This window comes from Euprymna scolopes, chromosome 1, assembly GCF_053919585.1.
Source record: "Euprymna scolopes isolate OS-2025 chromosome 1, ASM5391958v1, whole genome shotgun sequence".
Lineage (NCBI taxonomy): Eukaryota > Metazoa > Mollusca > Cephalopoda > Sepiida > Sepiolidae > Euprymna > Euprymna scolopes.
The window spans coordinates 184,132,115-184,150,987 of NC_136482.1; the positions used below are offsets into that span (position 1 = coordinate 184,132,115).

The 18,873-nt window shown below is 33.3% G+C and overlaps 1 protein-coding gene across 1 annotated transcript in view; it reads left to right on the forward strand.

Moving 5' to 3' along the window:
* The window catches only part of LOC145278202 (cell division cycle 7-related protein kinase-like), a 78,638-nt gene that overhangs the window by 27,158 nt on the left and 32,607 nt on the right, over window positions 1-18,873 (forward strand). The window contains exon 5 of the mRNA XM_080130490.1: window positions 17,043-17,136. Within this exon, the coding sequence (XP_079986616.1) occupies window positions 17,043-17,136 (94 nt within the window). The remainder of the gene's footprint in view (window positions 1-17,042; window positions 17,137-18,873) is intronic.

Genomic DNA, 18,873 nt, shown 5'->3' on the forward strand with positions numbered 1-18,873 from the left:
CCGTGAACAGTCTATACACGGAAGCACACGAACCCCCACTAGATCTAAGGCGAGAAAAGTTAGCCCTTCAATATTTACTGAAACTGAAGTCTTGCCCAAACAACCCTGCATACCAATGTACCTTCTATCCTAAATATGAAGAACTGAGAAGAAAATGAGAAGAAAACTATCAAAACGTTCGGGCTCCGAATGAAGGAAAGCATTGAAGAATCGAAAATTCCAATCTCCAGCATTCACAACTTCATACTGCCTAAAACACCTCCATGGACCATGAAACAAGTTGAAATAAAACTCAACCTAAACAAAAAGTCCAAATCTACCACAAACCCTATTGAATACCACGACGAACTTCAACATTTAAAATTACAATATTCAGACTACACCTTTATCTACACAGACGGGTCTAAAAGCAACAATCACACTGGATGTGCAGCAACGTACCATAAAACCACAATGAAGAGAAATCTTCAAAATGAAGCATCTATATTCACTGCAGAGACTATAGCTATCGATCTAGCACTCAACATAATTTCAGAGGAAACTACCAAAAACTTCATCATTCTCACAGATTCCCTATCAGTCCTATTATCTATACAAAATCAAAAACAAGAAAATCCACTAACAACAAAATTAATAGAAAAAATCAATATCCTTTCAACTACTAAAAACATTATTCTTGTCTGGATCCCCAGCCATGTGGGGATCAAAGGCAATGACAGGGCAGATATAGCTGCAAAAAGATCTTCTCACCTTCCAACTGACAATTTTAAGATTCCACATACTGATCTTAGACCCCAGATAAAAGCATACATACAGGAAAAATGGCAACTGCGGTGGAGTCAGCAAGAGGGCAACAAATTATACTCAATCAAACCTGAACTTAAGGAACGATGTCCGGACATCAAGAGATCACGCCGAGAAGATGTGATACTGACTCGGCTGCGCATAGGGCACACCAACTTTACTCATTCTTATATACTAAATGGAGAATCGGCGCCAGAGTGCATCCCATGCCAGGAGACACTCACAGTAAAACATATCCTAGTTGGGTGTGATGACCTTGCCCCAACTAGAAAATTATATTATACAGAAAGCAATATGGAAGACCTTTTTGAAAAGGTCAACTCAGCAAATATTCTAGCATACCTAAGGAAAGTAAATTTATATAAGAAAATTTAAGGAAATTTAAAGTCACCCAAATATACATATCCATGTATAAATACAACATTTAATTTCTTAGTTCAATTTTATAAAAAAAGGGAGGAAAGGCTGAAAAAGTCATTCCCCCCCTCCCAATAAAAAAAGTTAAAAAAAAAAAAAAAAAAAAAGGACTCCGGCATTAAATGACCACATAGGTTGATATGCCGTAAAACCAATCAATCAATCAATCAAACGTACATGAAAGACAACACATATGCTGAGACAACAAAAAAGACAACTAAACCATACCAACATAATGAAATACACGATCAATATAGGGAACTGATAAACAAACTGATTACATTAAACATTAAAGAATGGCCAGAATTTCAAAATAGCCTAAAAGAAAAATACTCAAATCTGGGGAAACAAAATAGAAATAACAAAGAAAATAATATTCCATCCACAACAGAACCATTAAAAAAATTATCACAGAAAACAACCACCAGAAATTAATAAAAACATAAGCAATGATAAAACAGCAAATAAAGAACGTTCCAGAAAAGAAAACCAAATAATAGACATTCAAAATAGATTCCAAATTCTAGAAAAAATGGAAACCGAAAACACCATAGATAAAAAAAAGAAACCAAACACAAGTAATCAAGTGGAAAAAATGAACAAGAAGCCAAAACAGTAACATCTCGAGCAAAATCCAGATCGACGTCCAGATCCAAACAAAAAAAAAAAGAAAAAACCCAACAAAACACTTCACCAAAGACACAAACTCCGACAAAAGATAAACCCTCTACTTCTAAAGAGATGGAAATAGAGGAAAACTAAACATCCTCATGGATAGAAATAAAACACAACAAATTATCCAATGGAATTGTCGTGGAATAAGATCTAGCTATAATGAACTTCTTATACTTATCTCACTCTTCAACCCAGCCATTGTCTGCTTACAAGAAGCCTTCCTACAAAACAATAACCATTTCAAAACACCAAACTATGAACAATACAACTATTTCCATAACACAGGCCTTCGTGCTAATGGAGGCACCTCAATTCTTGTAAGGAATAACATACCTCAAAGCAATTTCTCTGTCAAAACAAATCTCCAAGCAATTACAACTCAAGTCACATTGCACAAAACAATTACAATCTGCTCAATATACCTCCCTCCTCATGAACAAATAAATGAAAATGAACTAGAAAATTTAATAAAACAACTACCTTCACCATTCATTCTCCTAGGAGACTTTAACTGCCACAGTACGTTATGCGGATGTGAAGTCACAAACTCAAAAGGAAACAAAATTGAACAACTAATTAACAAAAATAACTTATGCCTTCTCAATTAAAAAAATTCCACATACAACAACTTATGCCTTCAGCAATCAAAAAAAATCCCAACAAACGGATCAACTAGTGCCATTGATCTTACCATGTGTGATCCATCAAGCTTCTTGGATTATACATGGAGCACTTACAAAGAACCCTGTGGAAGTGATCACTTCCCTATTATAATCAATTACAGTAACTCCATCCAAAACCACATACCCAGGTGGAACACAAACAAAGCCAACTGGGCCGAATTTAAAGAACTTTGTTCACTAAAATTAACAGAACATCAAATCCAAACAATAGAAGAATTCACGGAAGTACTCATAACAATAGCCAAAAAATTCATACCCAAAAATTCTCCTGGAAAAAAAAACAAACCATGGTTCAATCCAGAATGTAAAACGGCCATTAGACAGAAAAAGGCAGCCTTAAGAAAATTTAAAAAACATCCCACAACCAACAACTTAATAGAATAAACACCAAAGAGCTAAAACTCGAAAAACAATTAAAGAATCCAAAAGATCCTGCTGGCAACAATTTGTCAACAAAATCAACATCACCACTAAACCCAAAACCGTCTGAGAAATTATTAGGAAAATAACTGGAAAATATAATCCGAAAACTGATAAAAAAGATATTGCTAACACACTAGCTAAAACCTTTGCCAAAAATTCATCAAAACACTACAACAGATAATTTCAAATACTTAAGAAACATGAAGAAAAGTACAAAATAAACTTTAACTCCAAAAACCAAGAGCCTTACAATGAAATCTTCTCACTCAATGAACTAGAAACCGCCATAGAAAAATCCCATAACTCGGCTGTAGGACCAGATGAAGTGCACTACAGCTTCCTTAAAAAAATTCCGCCCGAATCATTAAAACTCCTTCTCAAAATTTATAATTAAATATGGGAAACAAAATATTTCCCAACTTTATGGAAACAAGCAACAATAATACCAATACCCAAATTGGGAAAAGATACATCAAACCCAGAAAACTACAGACCAATAGCTGTCACAAGCTGCCTATGCAAAATGTTCGAAAGAATGATTAACTACCATCTTATATGGTATCTAGATGACAACAAAATAATTTCTAAAATCCAGTGTGGATACCAAAAAAATCGAGGATGTATAGACCACATCACTAACCTCGAAAATTATATCAGAGAAGCTTTTATCAATAAAGAACACGTAACATCTGTTTTTTTTTGATCTTGAGAAAGCATATGAAACCACCTGGAAACACGGTATCATAAAAGATCTCTACAACATTGGATTAAGAGGCAGATTACCTGAATTCATAAAAAACTTCCTAACAGACAGATCTTTCCAAGTTCACATAGACTCGACTTTATCAGACCCACAAAATCAAGAAGAAGGAGTGCCCCAAGGCAGCATATTATCAACAACTATCTTTAACATAAAAATCAATAACATTATAAAAGAACTCTCTTCTGATATACATAGCTCCTTATATGTAGATGACTGCTCAATCAGCTACAGATCTAAATACACTCACACTATTGAAAGAAAATTACAACATAACATAAATAAAATTAATAAATGGGCAACTAAAAATGGTTTCAAATTCTCCAAAACTAAAACAAAATGCATCCATTTCTGTAACCAGCTCAAACTCCACCCTGACCTAACCTTACAGATTGAAGGCGAAAAAATTCCATTCGTAAACGAACACAAGCACCTGGGAATCATTTTCGACAAAAAACTAAATTTCATTCCACACATCAATCACATCAAAACCAAATGTAATAAAGCATTACAACTCCTACGAGTCATCGCCCATACAGATTGGGGAGCTGACAAGAACACACTACTCAAACTATATAGAGCATTAATTAGATCAAAAATAGATTATGGTAGCTTCATATATCAATCCATCAGAAAGTCATATCTAAAAACCCTCAACACAATATGCCACTCCGGGCTAAGACTAGCACTAGGAACATTTCCAACCTCCCCTGTAGAAAGCCTGTATGCAGAAGCACATGAAACTCCCCCAATGCTTAGAAATCAAAACCTTGGTCTAAAGTACTACACAAAACTTACAGCCAACCCCACAAACCCAGCACACAATAGCACTTTAAATCCAAACCGTAAACACCTTTTCGACCAAAAAGAAAATGCAATCAAAACCTATGGACTTAGAATAAAATCGATTTCCAAAGAAGCAAGTCTACCCATAACCAAAATTCACGAAACTGTCCTACTCAAAACCCCTCCTTAGAAAATCGTATCCCCTAACATCGACCTAAGTTTAAGTAAATATGAAAAGAAACATACTCATCCAATAACTTATCATGATGATCTCGATAAAATCAAAGAAAAGTATCCAGACCACACACACACATCTATACGGATGGGTCTAAACAAAATAACGCAACAGCCAGTGCAGCAATACTCAATAAATCAATCAAAAAAACAACCAAACCTCCCAAAAGAAACCTCAATCTTCAGTGCTGAAATACATGCTCTAATCCTAGCTCTCAAACTCGCCTCCAATAACAAAAGAAACAAATTTATAATCCTTTCAGACTCCCAATCTACTCTAAAAGCGATTAAAAATAAAAAGATGGACAACCATCTAATTGCAAAATTACTCCAAAAATTAACTGAATTAAACGGTAAAAAAGAAATCATTTTCTGCTGGATACCGAGCCATTCCGGTATTAAAGGTAATGAATTAGCAGATTCAGCAGCAAAAAATGCCTTAAATCTCCCAATCGATGCAAATTATTTTTTAAATTCCATACATAGATCTAAAAAGACGTATCAACGCATATACTACAGAGAAATGGCAAACCTACTGGAATGAACACCCTAGCAACAAACTTCACAAAATCATGCCAAAAATCAAAAAACAATAACAAAATATGAAATTAAACAGAAAAGAAGTCAAACTAACAAGAATAAAAATAGACCATACCCACTTAACCCACTCATATCTCCTAAAAAAAAGAAAGCCAACCCATCTGTATACCCTGTCAAACACCACTCACAATCAAACATATTAATTGAATATACTGATTTTGTAACAGTAAGAAATCGATTCTACAAAGTGTTACGGGTGCGGTGGCTAATCACAACGCCGTAACACAGTATTTGCTATCGTAAGGAAGAGTAGGGAAACAGGTTTTGAGGGAGAGAGATAAAAATACAAGAAGCAGGTATTTTATATAAAAATAGGGAATTTATTAAAGACACAAAACATACCAAAACATGATAGGCTGACAGAAATATTTATGAAAGTAGTATTTAAACAGGACAAAAGGGATGAACACAATATTAAAATATGAGGGAAAAATGGTAACAAGAGGAAGGTAATTATAGTGGGGAAAACTAGGCAAAGCAATAATCTATTCTCGGAATTTAATATATAGTATGATATTCTAGACATTTGGTCAAATGATAAACAAAAGTACTTTACCATCCGTCGTAGTAGTAGTGATGACCAAGTTGGGTAGTAGGTAGATTCTGGTTATAGTGGGTTGAGGTTAAAGTTCTTACGACGCCCTTTGAACAAATCCGCCGGGGAGAAAGGCTGCCTGTGGAAGCTACTAGCTCACTCTTTCTCACTCCCGTTAAGCTGTTACTCCCAGCGTTTTATATTCATAAGGGAGTGTATATTTCTTAGACCTCTTTTTCTTTCCTTTCTTTTCTTCTTCTTCCTAACCTTTCTTAATTCTATTTTTAGGGATGGGGACAACCTGAATGACCCTAGGTTCTGTACCCAGTTCATTCAAGGTTAAAGTTAATACTACGCCTCTTGTTACACTTCCCCCCTTCAGAGTAAAAGTTTTGAGTTACAAATGAAAAACTTTTACAACAATAAAAGCAAAAAATATATTAGTAGTTACATAGTTTTGAGTTACAAATGAAAAACTTTTACAACAAAAGCAAAAAATATATTAGTAGTTACGTACACATGATTTTAAGGCAATCAGTTCCAACAATATTCTGTAAAATAATAAGTCAGCAAAGGAGAACGCATTTGTAACATTATACTCTAGATAATGCGTCTGCAATAATATTGTTTTTTCCTTTAATGTGTTTGATGGTAATGTTGTATTCTTGTAGGAGAAGGCTCCATCTTGTCAGTCTCTGATTTTTGTTTTGCATCTTAGCAAGGAAAGTTAATGGATTATGGTCGGTAAAGACCAGAACAGGGTACATGGTGACGCTGAGATAGAAGTCGAAGTGTTGTTGTGTCGTCAATAATGATAAACATTCCTTTTCAATGATTGAATAGTTCTTTTGGTGAGTGTTCAACTTTTTGGAGAAGTACCCAATTGCTCGGTCGATACCTTCATCATCCTCTTGGGTTAAGATACCACCCATTCCGACATCACTGGCATCAATTTGTAGTTTGAATTGTTTTGTAAAAACTGGTGTTGCGAGAGCTGGGCCCTCCATAAGTGTCGATTTTATTTTGTTGAAAGCCGCATCACAGGTCTCACTCCATTTGTATTTTACATTCTTTTTAAGGAGGTCCGTGAGAGGACCTGCTATAGATGAGAAATTTTTACAAAATTTCCGATAGAATCCTGCCATACCGAGAAATCTCATTAATTGTTTCTTGTTGGTTGGAATAGGATACTCGAGAATGGCATCCACATTTGCGGTGATGGGTTTAACTTGTCCTTGGCCCACAGTATGGCCTAAGTAATTTAATTTTGCATGACAAAATTCACTTTTGTTTAAGTTCACAGACAGGTTTGCCTCTTCTAGCTTAAGGAAGAGTTGCCTTATGATGTGTAAATGTTCGTTCCAAGTCATACTGTACACGATTACATCATCAATGTATACATCACATCCTTGAATATCTTGTAGAAAGGAATGCATCATCCTTTGAAATGTTGCTGGTGCGTTTTTCATTCCGAATGCCATAACCTTGTATTGGTATAGTCCATCGGGAGTCACGAATGCTGAAATTTCCTTAGCGTTATCGGTTAAAGGTACTTGCCAATAGCCTTTCATCAAGTCGAATTTACTGACATATTTTGATTTGCCAACTTTGTCGATACAATCATCAATTCTGGGAATCGGGTATGAATCACTTTTGGTTACTGCATTCACTTTCCGAAAGTCGGTAACAAATCTGTAGGTGCCATCGCCTTTTGGTACAAGTATACAGGGAGAACTCCACTGACTGTTGCTTGGTTCAATAATATCATTTTCCAGCATATACTTCATCTCTACCCTCAATTGTTGAAGCTTGATGGGGTTGACTCTGTAAAAGTGTTGTTTGATGGGTTTTTCGTCCCCCACTATGACGTCGTGTACTGCAAAGGTAGTTTTACTAGGGACATCAGAAAAAAGATCTTTGAAATCACTGACCAAACCACACATTTCCTTTTTATTCTCATTTGGCAAATGTTCAAATTTTTTATTTAAATTAGCTAGTATTTCCGAGTTTTTTAGATGACTACTCTGTCCCATTTCCTCCTCTCTGACAATTGTATTTTCATCGTTATTTAAAACATTTTCAGATGAGGTTATTTTTGTAATATTAGTTACTGTTGTAACTGGTTTACCCATATCTAATACATTTCTGTCAACGTATCCTTTTAGCATATTAATGTGACAAACTCTTCTCTTTTTTCTTCGATCTGGGGTGTGGATGATATAATTTACATCATTTATTTTTTTCTCTATTTCATATGGGCCAAAATATCTTGCTTGTAGGGGATTATGTGGGATGGGTAAAAATATTAAAACTTTGTCCCCACTTTCGAAGGTATGATTTTTACTATTTTTATCATATATAGCCTTCATTCGTTTTTGGGAGTTTTTCAAATTTTCTTGTGCTATTTTTACGGCCCCGTGTAATTTCTCTTTAAAATTTGATACATAATCTAAGAGGTGTAATTCATTTTTCTCCGTTAGCCATTTCTCTTTTAATAACTTTAAAGGTCCCCTCACAGTATGTCCGAACACAAGTTCGAAGGGGCTAAATCCTAAAGAGTCTTGTACAGCTTCTCTAGCAGCAAATAAAACAAAATGGATGCTTTCGTCCCAATCTCTATTATATTGATAACAAAATTTTTTCATCATGGACTTCAGGGTTTGATGAAAACGTTCGAGAGCTCCCTGTGATTCGGGGTGATAAACACTGGATTTGTGTTGTTTAATATCCATCTCATTCATTATTTGTTGAAATAGACCAGACATAAAGTTTGTGCCTTGGTCTGATTGAATGGCTGAAGGAATTCCAACTAAACAGAAAAATTTAGTTAAAGCCTTTACTATAGTCTTAGCTTTAATATTTCTTAACGGAACAGCTTCTGGGAAACGAGTCGACGTACACATAATTGTCAGTAAATATTGGTTTCCCATTTTTGTTTTAGGGAGTGGCCCAACGCAATCCACTAGTACTCTACTAAAGGGTTCTTCGAATGCTGGTATAGGTCTGAGTGGTGCGGGCGGAATCTTTTGATTAGGTTTTCCGACCATCTGGCATGTGTGACACGAGTTACAAAAATTTACCACATCACGCTTAAGTTTTGGCCAGTAAAAATGGTTTAGAATTTTTTCATAGGTTTTATTTATTCCTAAATGACCTGACATGGCGGTATCATGAGCTATTTTTAGTATTTCTTGTCTATAAACCTTTGGAACTACTATTTGACTTATTACCTTCCACTCCTCATCCACATTAGCATCTAGTGGGCGCCATTTTCTCATTAAAATTCCATCGTTCATAAAAAAACACTCCCTAACTTCTTTTGTTTCCGTTTTTGGTAAGGCGTTATTTTTGAGGAGGCTAATTTCTGGGTCGTTCCCTTGTTCCCTTATAAATTGGTCCCTAGTTAATTCGTCCGTTTTATTTTCTTCTGGGAGATTTAATTTAATTTTTTTACTCGTATTATTCTGTTGTTCTAACAGGTGGGATATGAAAGTTTCGTCAAGTCGTAATTCATCGTTTGGTATCTCTAGGTGTTCCTTTTCTAGTAGTTGTTTTCTTGTGGTCGCTCTGGTAATAGCGCATTCCGGGTAAATGTCGATGCGTTCCTCCCCCACTGTTTTATGGTTTACTACTATCTGGTCACTGACAATGGGATCAGCTATTACTCTCCCTCCAGCTAAATCATTTCCTAGCAGCAGCGACACCCCCTGAATCAGTAATTTGGGTCGTACGCCCACGATAACTGGGCCAGTTATTAATTCCGATTTTAGGTTAATTTTGTGTAGGGGCGCTTTATTTATAGTCATTCCTACCCCTTGCAATAATACAATATCTCCGGTGAAGGTAGATTTCGATAGTGGAAGCACGCCTTCTAATATTAAAGTTTGCGACGCTCCAGTATCCCGCAATATTTTAATCGGCTTGGCTTCTTCAGGGTCGTTAATGTACACATAACCCTGGGATAAAAATGGCTCATATCTTTTCATGTATGAGTTTTTTTCTTTCTCGTTTCTCCCTAGCTTTGGGGAAGAAGACTGGTAAATACTATCGTTTCTCGTTTTGTGTGTAATAAAGGCATGCGGTTGAAACTTATTGTTTTCTTCCCTTTTCCTTTTTAAGATCCGACACTCGGATATAAAGTGGTTATCTTTCTTGCAATAAGAGCAGAATATTTTATTTTCTCTCGGAACGGGTGCGGGCGGGACCCTTTGATTATAATTTTTATTAAATACGTTAGGAACACGCGGCTCGGTTAACATTTTCTCTTCTGTACGAAGGTTTGACTGGTTTTTTGTTATTTTATTTCTTTCCCAACACCTGTGGGTTAAATTATATGTATCCGCCATTATAGCTGCCTCCTTAACGGTTTTAATTTCTCTTTCGTCAACTCGCATTTGAATTTCTTGTGGGGCGCATTGTTTAAATTCTTCGATGAGAATAAGTTGGCGTAAGCTATCATAGTCATTATTTACGTTTTTCGCTCTAACCCATCTATCGAAGAGGTCTTCTTTTTCTCTGGCAAATTCTACATAAGTCTGCCGCTCAAATTTCCTATACTTCCGGAATTTCTGCCTATATGTTTCGGGTACTAACTCGTAAGCATTTAATATGGCGTTTTTTATTGTTTTATAATCCGCGGCATCTTCTAGACTAAGCGCAGAGTAAACCTCGGCGGCTCTTCCCACTAGCACGGTTTGTAATAAGGTTGGCCAGTACGCATACGGCCAATTTAAGTTTGCTGCGATTTTTTCGAAATGAGGGAAATATTTTTCTGTTTTTTCACAAAAACTAGGCACTAGTCTAACATTTTGTGCTGCGTGAAACGATGAAGCATTAGACTGTTGACTTCCATTTCCCTGTAATTTAAGTCTTTCCAGCTCTATTCTCTCTTGCATTTTTAGTTTTTCCTTCTCTAGTTCTAACTGTAGTTGTCTCTCCTGCTGTCTCTCCTGTATTTCTAATTTCTTTAGTTCCAAGGTGAGTTGCGTATTATTTTGTCCGTCTCCCTCGCTTACGGTAGCGGTTTCTAGAAGGTTGTTTTCTATTAATATTTTTTCTACGATACTTTTTATTTCGACCTTTTTCATATTCGGGTCTGTATCTATTTCGAAGAAATTCGCAATTTCTACTAATTCTGCTTTTCGTAGTTTCCTGACTTTTTCGCCCAGGTCGGCTAAACTTAAAAAATTCTCTACAGAAAAAGACATGATAATAGAAGAGCCCACTTAGTACGTCAAATAGTTATTATAATTTAATTTCTCTTTTTCCTAGTACTTTTGCGAGCGAGAGCCCTCCCAAATTATCTGCACAAATCCCTGACACGAGCCCCCAACTGTTACGGGTGCGGTGGCTAATCACAACGCCGTAACACAGTATTTGCTATCGTAAGGAAGAGTAGGGAAACAGGTTTTGAGGGAGAGAGATAAAAATACAAGAAGCAGGTATTTTATATAAAAATAGGGAATTTATTAAAGACACAAAACATACCAAAACATGATAGGCTGACAGAAATATTTATGAAAGTAGTATTTAAACAGGATAAAAGGGATGAACACAATATTAAAATATGAGGGAAAAATGGTAACAAGAGGAAGGTAATTATAGTGGGGAAAACTAGGCAAAGCAATAATCTATTCTCGGAATTTAATATATAGTATGATATTCTAGACATTTGGTCAAATGATAAACAAAAGTACTTTACCATCTGTCGTAGTAGTAGGGATAACCAAGTTGGGTAGTAGGTAGATTCTGGTGATAGTGGGTTGAGGTTAAAGTTCTTACGACGCCCTTTGAACCAATCCGCCGGGGAGAAAGGCTGCCTGTGGAAGCTACTAGCTCACTCTTTCTCACTCCCGTTAAGCTGTTACTCCCAGCGTTTTATATTCATAAGGGAGTGTATATTTCTTAGACCTCTTTTTCTTTCCTTTCTTTTCTTCTTCTTCCTAACCTTTCTTAATTCTATTTTTAGGGATGGGGACAACCTGAATGACCCTAGGTTCTGTACCCAGTCCATTCAAGGTCAAAGTTAATACTACGCCTCTTGTTACAAAAGAAAACAATATTAAAGAGTTATTTGATAAAAACAATCCCATACTCTCATATCTTAAAAAAATTGGCCTTTATAAAGAAATTTAAAAAGTACCCTTTATACAACGGTCCTGGATATGACCTAAAACTATATCCGATGGTGAGGCCCCAGCTTGCGGGTCTTGGGGAGTGTTGAGCCACCCTTTAATTGCCATTGCTCCCAGGTCTACTCTGACCCGGAGTGGTAGTATCTGTTTGGGTCCCAACTATGGGTTAAATAGAATCCGACTTAAAAAACAAATATACTCCATTAAAAATATCGTTCCTCAAAATCACTAGATTCGGCATTAAATAACCTAAAAAAGGTTGATATGCCGTAAAACAAAAACAACCAACCAACTAAAAATTCCAAAAAACGATAAGGTAGAAAATTATTAATGAAAATAGTTTTAAGAGAAAATTGAACATTGAGTTTTACTAAAAAAAGAAACCGGAGAGTTCAACTTGTAAAGAGAGAGGTAATAATTTTCTGAAATTTTAGGCTAATTTAGCAAAACTCAATTTTTGCTAATTGTCTTTGAAAATTATTTTCATTAATAATTAATTTTTTACCTTATTGTTTTTTTGTAATTTTTGGATATGTTCATTACTGTGACATGACAATTAAGTAGATATCATTGGTTTTACTTGAAATTCAATATTTCAAATTTCACTCTAATAATGGAGAAGCGCTAAATATTTTGCTTTAACTGACCCTATTACACTTTTTTATGAAGTGCTCAGTAGAAAAAAGATTTTATCTTACAGTTTTAAATTGATTCAATTTTTTTCGATTAAAACATTCTAAAAATATTCAAAATAGATATTTTATTTTTTTCTCTTTCTATCACGTGAAAATTAAAATATCGTCTGCTGACGATTTTTTTTTTTTTTTTGTAATCATGTGAAAATTTAAAAAAAAAAAAACGTCTGTTGACAGTAAGAAAATGAATATTTTCTTTATATAAAGATTTTAACCTTTTTTTTCTCAACAAAGATGTGTGTCCAAGTCGAGGAATATTTGTTTCTGTTGCAATTAGTGTTAGTCTTACAACGAACACATGCATATTTTGCTAAGTAATAAAACTTTAAATTTTAAAAAATGTTAAAATGACTCCTCTGTATATTCGTTTATGAACATAAATAAATAATTAAAAAAATTTGGTTTGTGTCCTGAATTCCCCCTATATATTAAAAAGAGTGGAAATAATAATAAAAAAAAATCTGTATGATGTACGTAGCTGTGATGAAATGAAAATATATTTTGAATATTATGTAAATTGATAAAGTAGTTTTATTTTTATATAAGAAATCAAATTTTATGAGTATGGGAGACTTGCTGTCTTGTCTGCTATTTTGAAAACAATAAAAAAAAAATAAAAATAAAAGATGACTAATTCAAATTTGCGAGGTTTGTTTTGTAATGTGTACAAGTACCTATTAATTACTTTAAAATGATTTCCTTTATAAAAATAAAACTACTTGATTTATTTATGGAATATATTTTCATTTCATCATGGATATGTACATCATACAGCTTTTTCTTTATTTTTGCTTTTTAATATAGAATCCAGAAGGACAAGGATCCCCATTATTTTTTATTTATTTTTTTTTTTTTCTGTTATCTACCCTAAAAATTTGTTTTGAAATAAATTTCTTTATACTCTGTAGATTTTATTTACTAATTTCATGTTTTATTTTCTTAAAATTAAAAAAAAATTTCCTGTGAAAAATGAAGGCGACAAGTTTATCGTCAGTTTCATTTTTTAGTAGTTCATCTTACCATATTCTAATTTTATTTTTCATTAAAAAGAATGTTAATTCCTCAAAAAAGGAAAAAATATTGATTTATTTACACTTATTTACCTTTCAGTCATATGTCTACACACTTTGTTTCTGTTTTCGTGTTTACTTAAAGTAAACTTTAAATGGTAAATTTATTTCAATGTTTGGATATGCTTCTTTTTTTTTTTTTTTTCCATTTTTGAAGTGACAGAAAAAAAAAACATATCCAAACATTTAAATCAATTTATCAGCTAAAGTTTACTTGAATCAGAAACTAAACACATATTTTTTCATAAAGATACAAATATATTTTAATTGTTTCTTTTTAAAACTGGTTATCATAGATAAAAAAAATTTATTCCCCCTTTCTTTTTGATATCATCATGAGACGATTCTGTTGATTTTTGCATGAAATAATTGTTTTTTTTTTTTGTTTGTTTTTTTCGAATTCAGATTAACATTACTGAAAATTAAAATTGTTTTAGTCTGTTTTATTTCCTTGTTATGTGAATAGAGAAAAAAAATTTTTTTAATCAGTCCAACATTTTTCAGGAGGAAAAGTTTACCACAAACAAGAACAAAAATATTAAAGTAAACTTTTTTTTATATAATTTAAACATAAAATGCTTACCCACTTTCTGACCATCACTAGCTCACAATCTTGTGCAGATGTATGCACAAGTGATAATATTAGTTATAATATTATCACTTGTATTGTATATAAAAGTCATTTTGTGTGTGTGTGTTCCTTTCTCATAGGTTCCCAAATGGCTGAGCTTACTTTTGCAAATTTCACACAAAAGTAATTTATATGTCTGGCAGTGTTCTTAGATGTAACTAATCTTGGGTGTTTTTTTTTTTATTCTCACATTTTTTTTTTTTTTACATCGTGAGTTCACTACTTTACATAAATTGCCATTTTTAGTTTGCCATATGTTTTTTTTTTTTTTTTTTTTTTTTTTTTTTACACAGTGGTCACCACTTATCAAGGCCCGGAAGCCACTCAGGGATATGTACTGATTTCATAAAAAATCTAGTTTTGTTGGTAAAAATTTCTGGGGCTTGTCCAGATCTTCCAAATCTTGATGTATGAACCTGTGATGGAAAGAAAATATTGTACTCCAAATAATGTAAATTGATCAAGTAGTTTTATTTTCAAATAAAATCGAATTTTATGGCTAAACTGCAAGTGACACTTTGCAAAGGGTGATAACTCCAAATAAAACTTATGCAAGATTTTAGAAAGCCATTAACATGAAGTAAACAGCATTGGAAAAATTCAAATCCACTTAAAAATGATTTTTAATAAAAATAAAACTGCTTTATCAGTTTACGTGATGTTGAGTGTACAATGTTTTCTTTTCATCATGGGTACGTACATCATACAGATTTTTCTTTATTTTTGTTTTTTTTTTATAGAAGGGGAGTTCTGGACAAGAATAAAAAATGTTGTACTTTTTCAATTGAAATTTATGTAAAAAATTAGAAGCTGAAATACCACCATAACCTTTTTATTTTATAGAAATTTTTCCTTTATAGTGAAGTTTCATTATAACCACCACTTTAATAGCAGCGCAAAATATTTTTGAAAATTGTCCAAATTTCATCAATGTTATTTGGAGAATAAACTGATGTTTTATTACAACCAAAATTTCTTTTGTGGGTCTAATTCAGACTAAGGTAAAAACATGGAACTTTGGTTTTCGTCATTTCTTTTGAATGCCAGATAAGAAATTGCTTCAGTTTTGTCCTCTCAATTTCTTGTGTTAATCATTTTTGTCATTACAAATTGCTTAATTCTTTACTTTGCTTTAAAATAATTTTTATTTTGTTTATTAAATGAATTCATGCATACGACAAACTAAAACTTAATGATAGATTTGACATTGTCTTATTTTGTACAAATAGTTCAATACTCATTAGTGAAAAATAATTCTAGAAATTGTCTTATAAACTGCTGTAAGTGATGCTTTTCTTTGATCTGCATAATTATATTTACTTCAGCTTTTATATGTAGCAAAACTTGTCACACTTGGTTTACATCATATATGAAGATGGGAAGTACATACAGATGAAAGGAAAAGAGTAATTCACACATATATATTGCATACTAGACATTGTTCTCGAGTGTCTAAAGTGTCTCTCTATAGAGATTTGTCAAGACAACCTGGCATGAGGATACTTTTCCTTGCAAGTAAGCCCTAATTAAATATTTAAAATTACATAGTATTCTCAGCCCAAATAAGATCTCCTCGGTATGACTAACCCACATTGAATGGTACACCTTCTCTAAATGATGTTATCTCAAATAACAGCACGAATCTAGATACTCTACCAGACTAGGTGAATTCTTGTTCTTGAATCTGGTAAGACCCAGAGACTAGAAGAAAGATAGAGAATAACATATTTAAATGGTCAATTGGCGAGAGGGCAGTAATGTTCTCAACTTCTTTACTAACTCCATGTTTGAGAGGTAAAGGAGAACTTTAACAGAATATTTGAATATCTATCTCGTATAGAGATAAAGTGTTAGCTCCAGGAAGGGGTCCCCTTGATTAATAAGAACTTCAACTGAAATAAAATGAAACAGAAAAAAAAGTAGGAAAATATTATTTTGTCATATTTAATTAAAAGTAATAAAAAATATATAAAAGTTCAGGGTAATCATGCCATTACTAATCAGCAAAGAATTACCACTGTTGACCAAGGGAAAAGTCAGGCATATATATGCAGTGTGATGATGTATGGATGTAAAACTTGGCCAGTTAGGATTGAGGACATGCGTTGCATGAAGAGAAATGATATGAGAATGATACAATGGTTATGTTATGTGATTTTTTAAAGCGGCTTAGATTTGATTATTTCAGAGAAAGATTAAATCTGGAGAATATAAGGAAATGTGTGCAGAACAGGAGACTTTGTTGCTTTAGTCACATTGAAAGAATGCATGAGTTTTGGGGTTAGTAGATATAGAATAATTAAGGTGGCAGGTTCAGTTTACAGAGGAAAACAAAGGAAAACATGGGAGAAAGTCATAAGGCTGGACTTTACAGAAAGAGGGATAAATAAAGACCTGGTCAGAGGTAGGTTATTTTGGAAGTCAATTTCTTAAAGCTAACCAACACGTGACAACATGTAAAACAGATGTTAAACCAAATATGATGATTGAATAATAACATTAAAACCTATTCTCTTTGATTAACTGTGGAATGTCCATAGGTCATTCTAGTTTATTTTGTAATTGCTAATTGCTTTTTTTTTTTCTTTTCTTCAGAGGCAAAAATAATGTGATGGGAGTTGAACTTTGTCTTCGCTGTAAAGACCATATTGTTATTGTGATGCCATACTTTCCCCATGATAGATTTCAGGTGAGTTGATGGCTTATAAACCTATCCCCCTCACACTATCTCTTTTTTTTTTGTCTTTTTTTTTTGTCTTTTTTTTTTTTTTTTTTCATTTAAAAAATACAGCGCCTTCTGGAAAATAACAGTTTAATTGAATTTATTTATTTATTTATTTTTTTAAATTAAAATCTTAATGACAGTGAATGTTTTATTTTTTTCAAATGCACTGATATTTTTATTACTCAGACGTAGTTCAACCATGTCACCCCATTCATTTATTTAGGGCATAAACTGACTTTCTTTAGTGATCACAAGATGACATTGAAACACAGAATCAGACTGGGTTGGATGGCTTTCCAAAAATGCAGCACCATTCTAAAATCAAAATAACTGTTAAAGTTTTATATGGCCTTGATTGTATCACCTGGATTAAACAACTAACCAATTGCATTAAGGTGTTTCAAGATCATGTAATGCGTTTCATGACGGGACATCGCTTGATCGATAAAAAAGACAAAATATCCATCCTCCGTTAAACTACTTCCCTATCCCCTCTATTTGATAAAATCAAAAGTAAAACCCTTAAACCTTTTGGCTATGTCAAACGATCAACCAGTGGCCTGTCAAAGTTATGGTTTGAGAGTATGTTAGAAGGCAAAAGAGGCAGAAGAACGCCAAGTAGAAGGTATAAAGAAAATGTTTTTGATTGGATATCTATCAACAGTTGTATGTCCATCAACCAACTTGCCCTGGATCAGAAGGAATGGTGAAAAATAAGTCGCATGGATTCACAATCTGCACCAAGCAGGAGATGTGACTCATGATGAGCTTCCAAAGACTATTGATACTAGTATACAGACATATTGATAGTTGACAACCCTCTTTTAGTTTCCAGATCAATTTCTTAAAGATTTCAATTATTTGTACAGTGAGGATTTTGTTTATTTCTGTTTAAATAAAGGTTGGGTTTACATGAAAAAAAAAATCTATTATATATATATATATATATATATATATATATATATAAATATTTAAAAAAAATTTTTTTATTTTATTTTGTTACTTCAGTCGAAGTGCTCAAAAAATTAAAGGAACCTTTTCTAGGGGCTAACACTTGATCTCTATATGAGACAAATAGATATTAAAATATTTCGGTAAAGATCTCCTTTACCTCTCAAACACTGAGTTAGTAAAGAAGTTGAGATAATTATTTACCTCTTGCCAATTGACCATTTAAATATCTTATTGTATATCTTTCTTGTAGTGTCTTGGTCTTACTGGATTCTAGGACAAGAATACATCTAGTCTGGTGGAGTATCCAGCTTAGCGCTATTACTGTAGGCAACATCATTTAAAGAAGATGCACTATTGCTTGTACAAGCCAGTATGGGTTAACCATACCGAAGAGATCTTATTTGGGCCGTGAATGTGATTTTAAATATTTCATTACGGTTTATTTGTTTATTTGTTGTGAAAAATATCTTCATACCAGGTTGTCCTGACAAACCCTATACAGAGAGACATTAGACAATCAAGTGTCTAGTAGGCATTCAAGTTCTCTCCAGTAGGCATTCAAATTCAAGTGGATTATTTTTGTCGACCAGTATGCCGAGTGAATTCAGATTACCATATAACATGTTTTAGTTCTTACGAATATTCAAATGCAAGCTAAAAAAATGAATTAGAAATGGAAATAAAACTAAAGAATAAACCAGCTAAATGATATTTGTTGGTGATTTATATTTTACCTCTTAACAAATT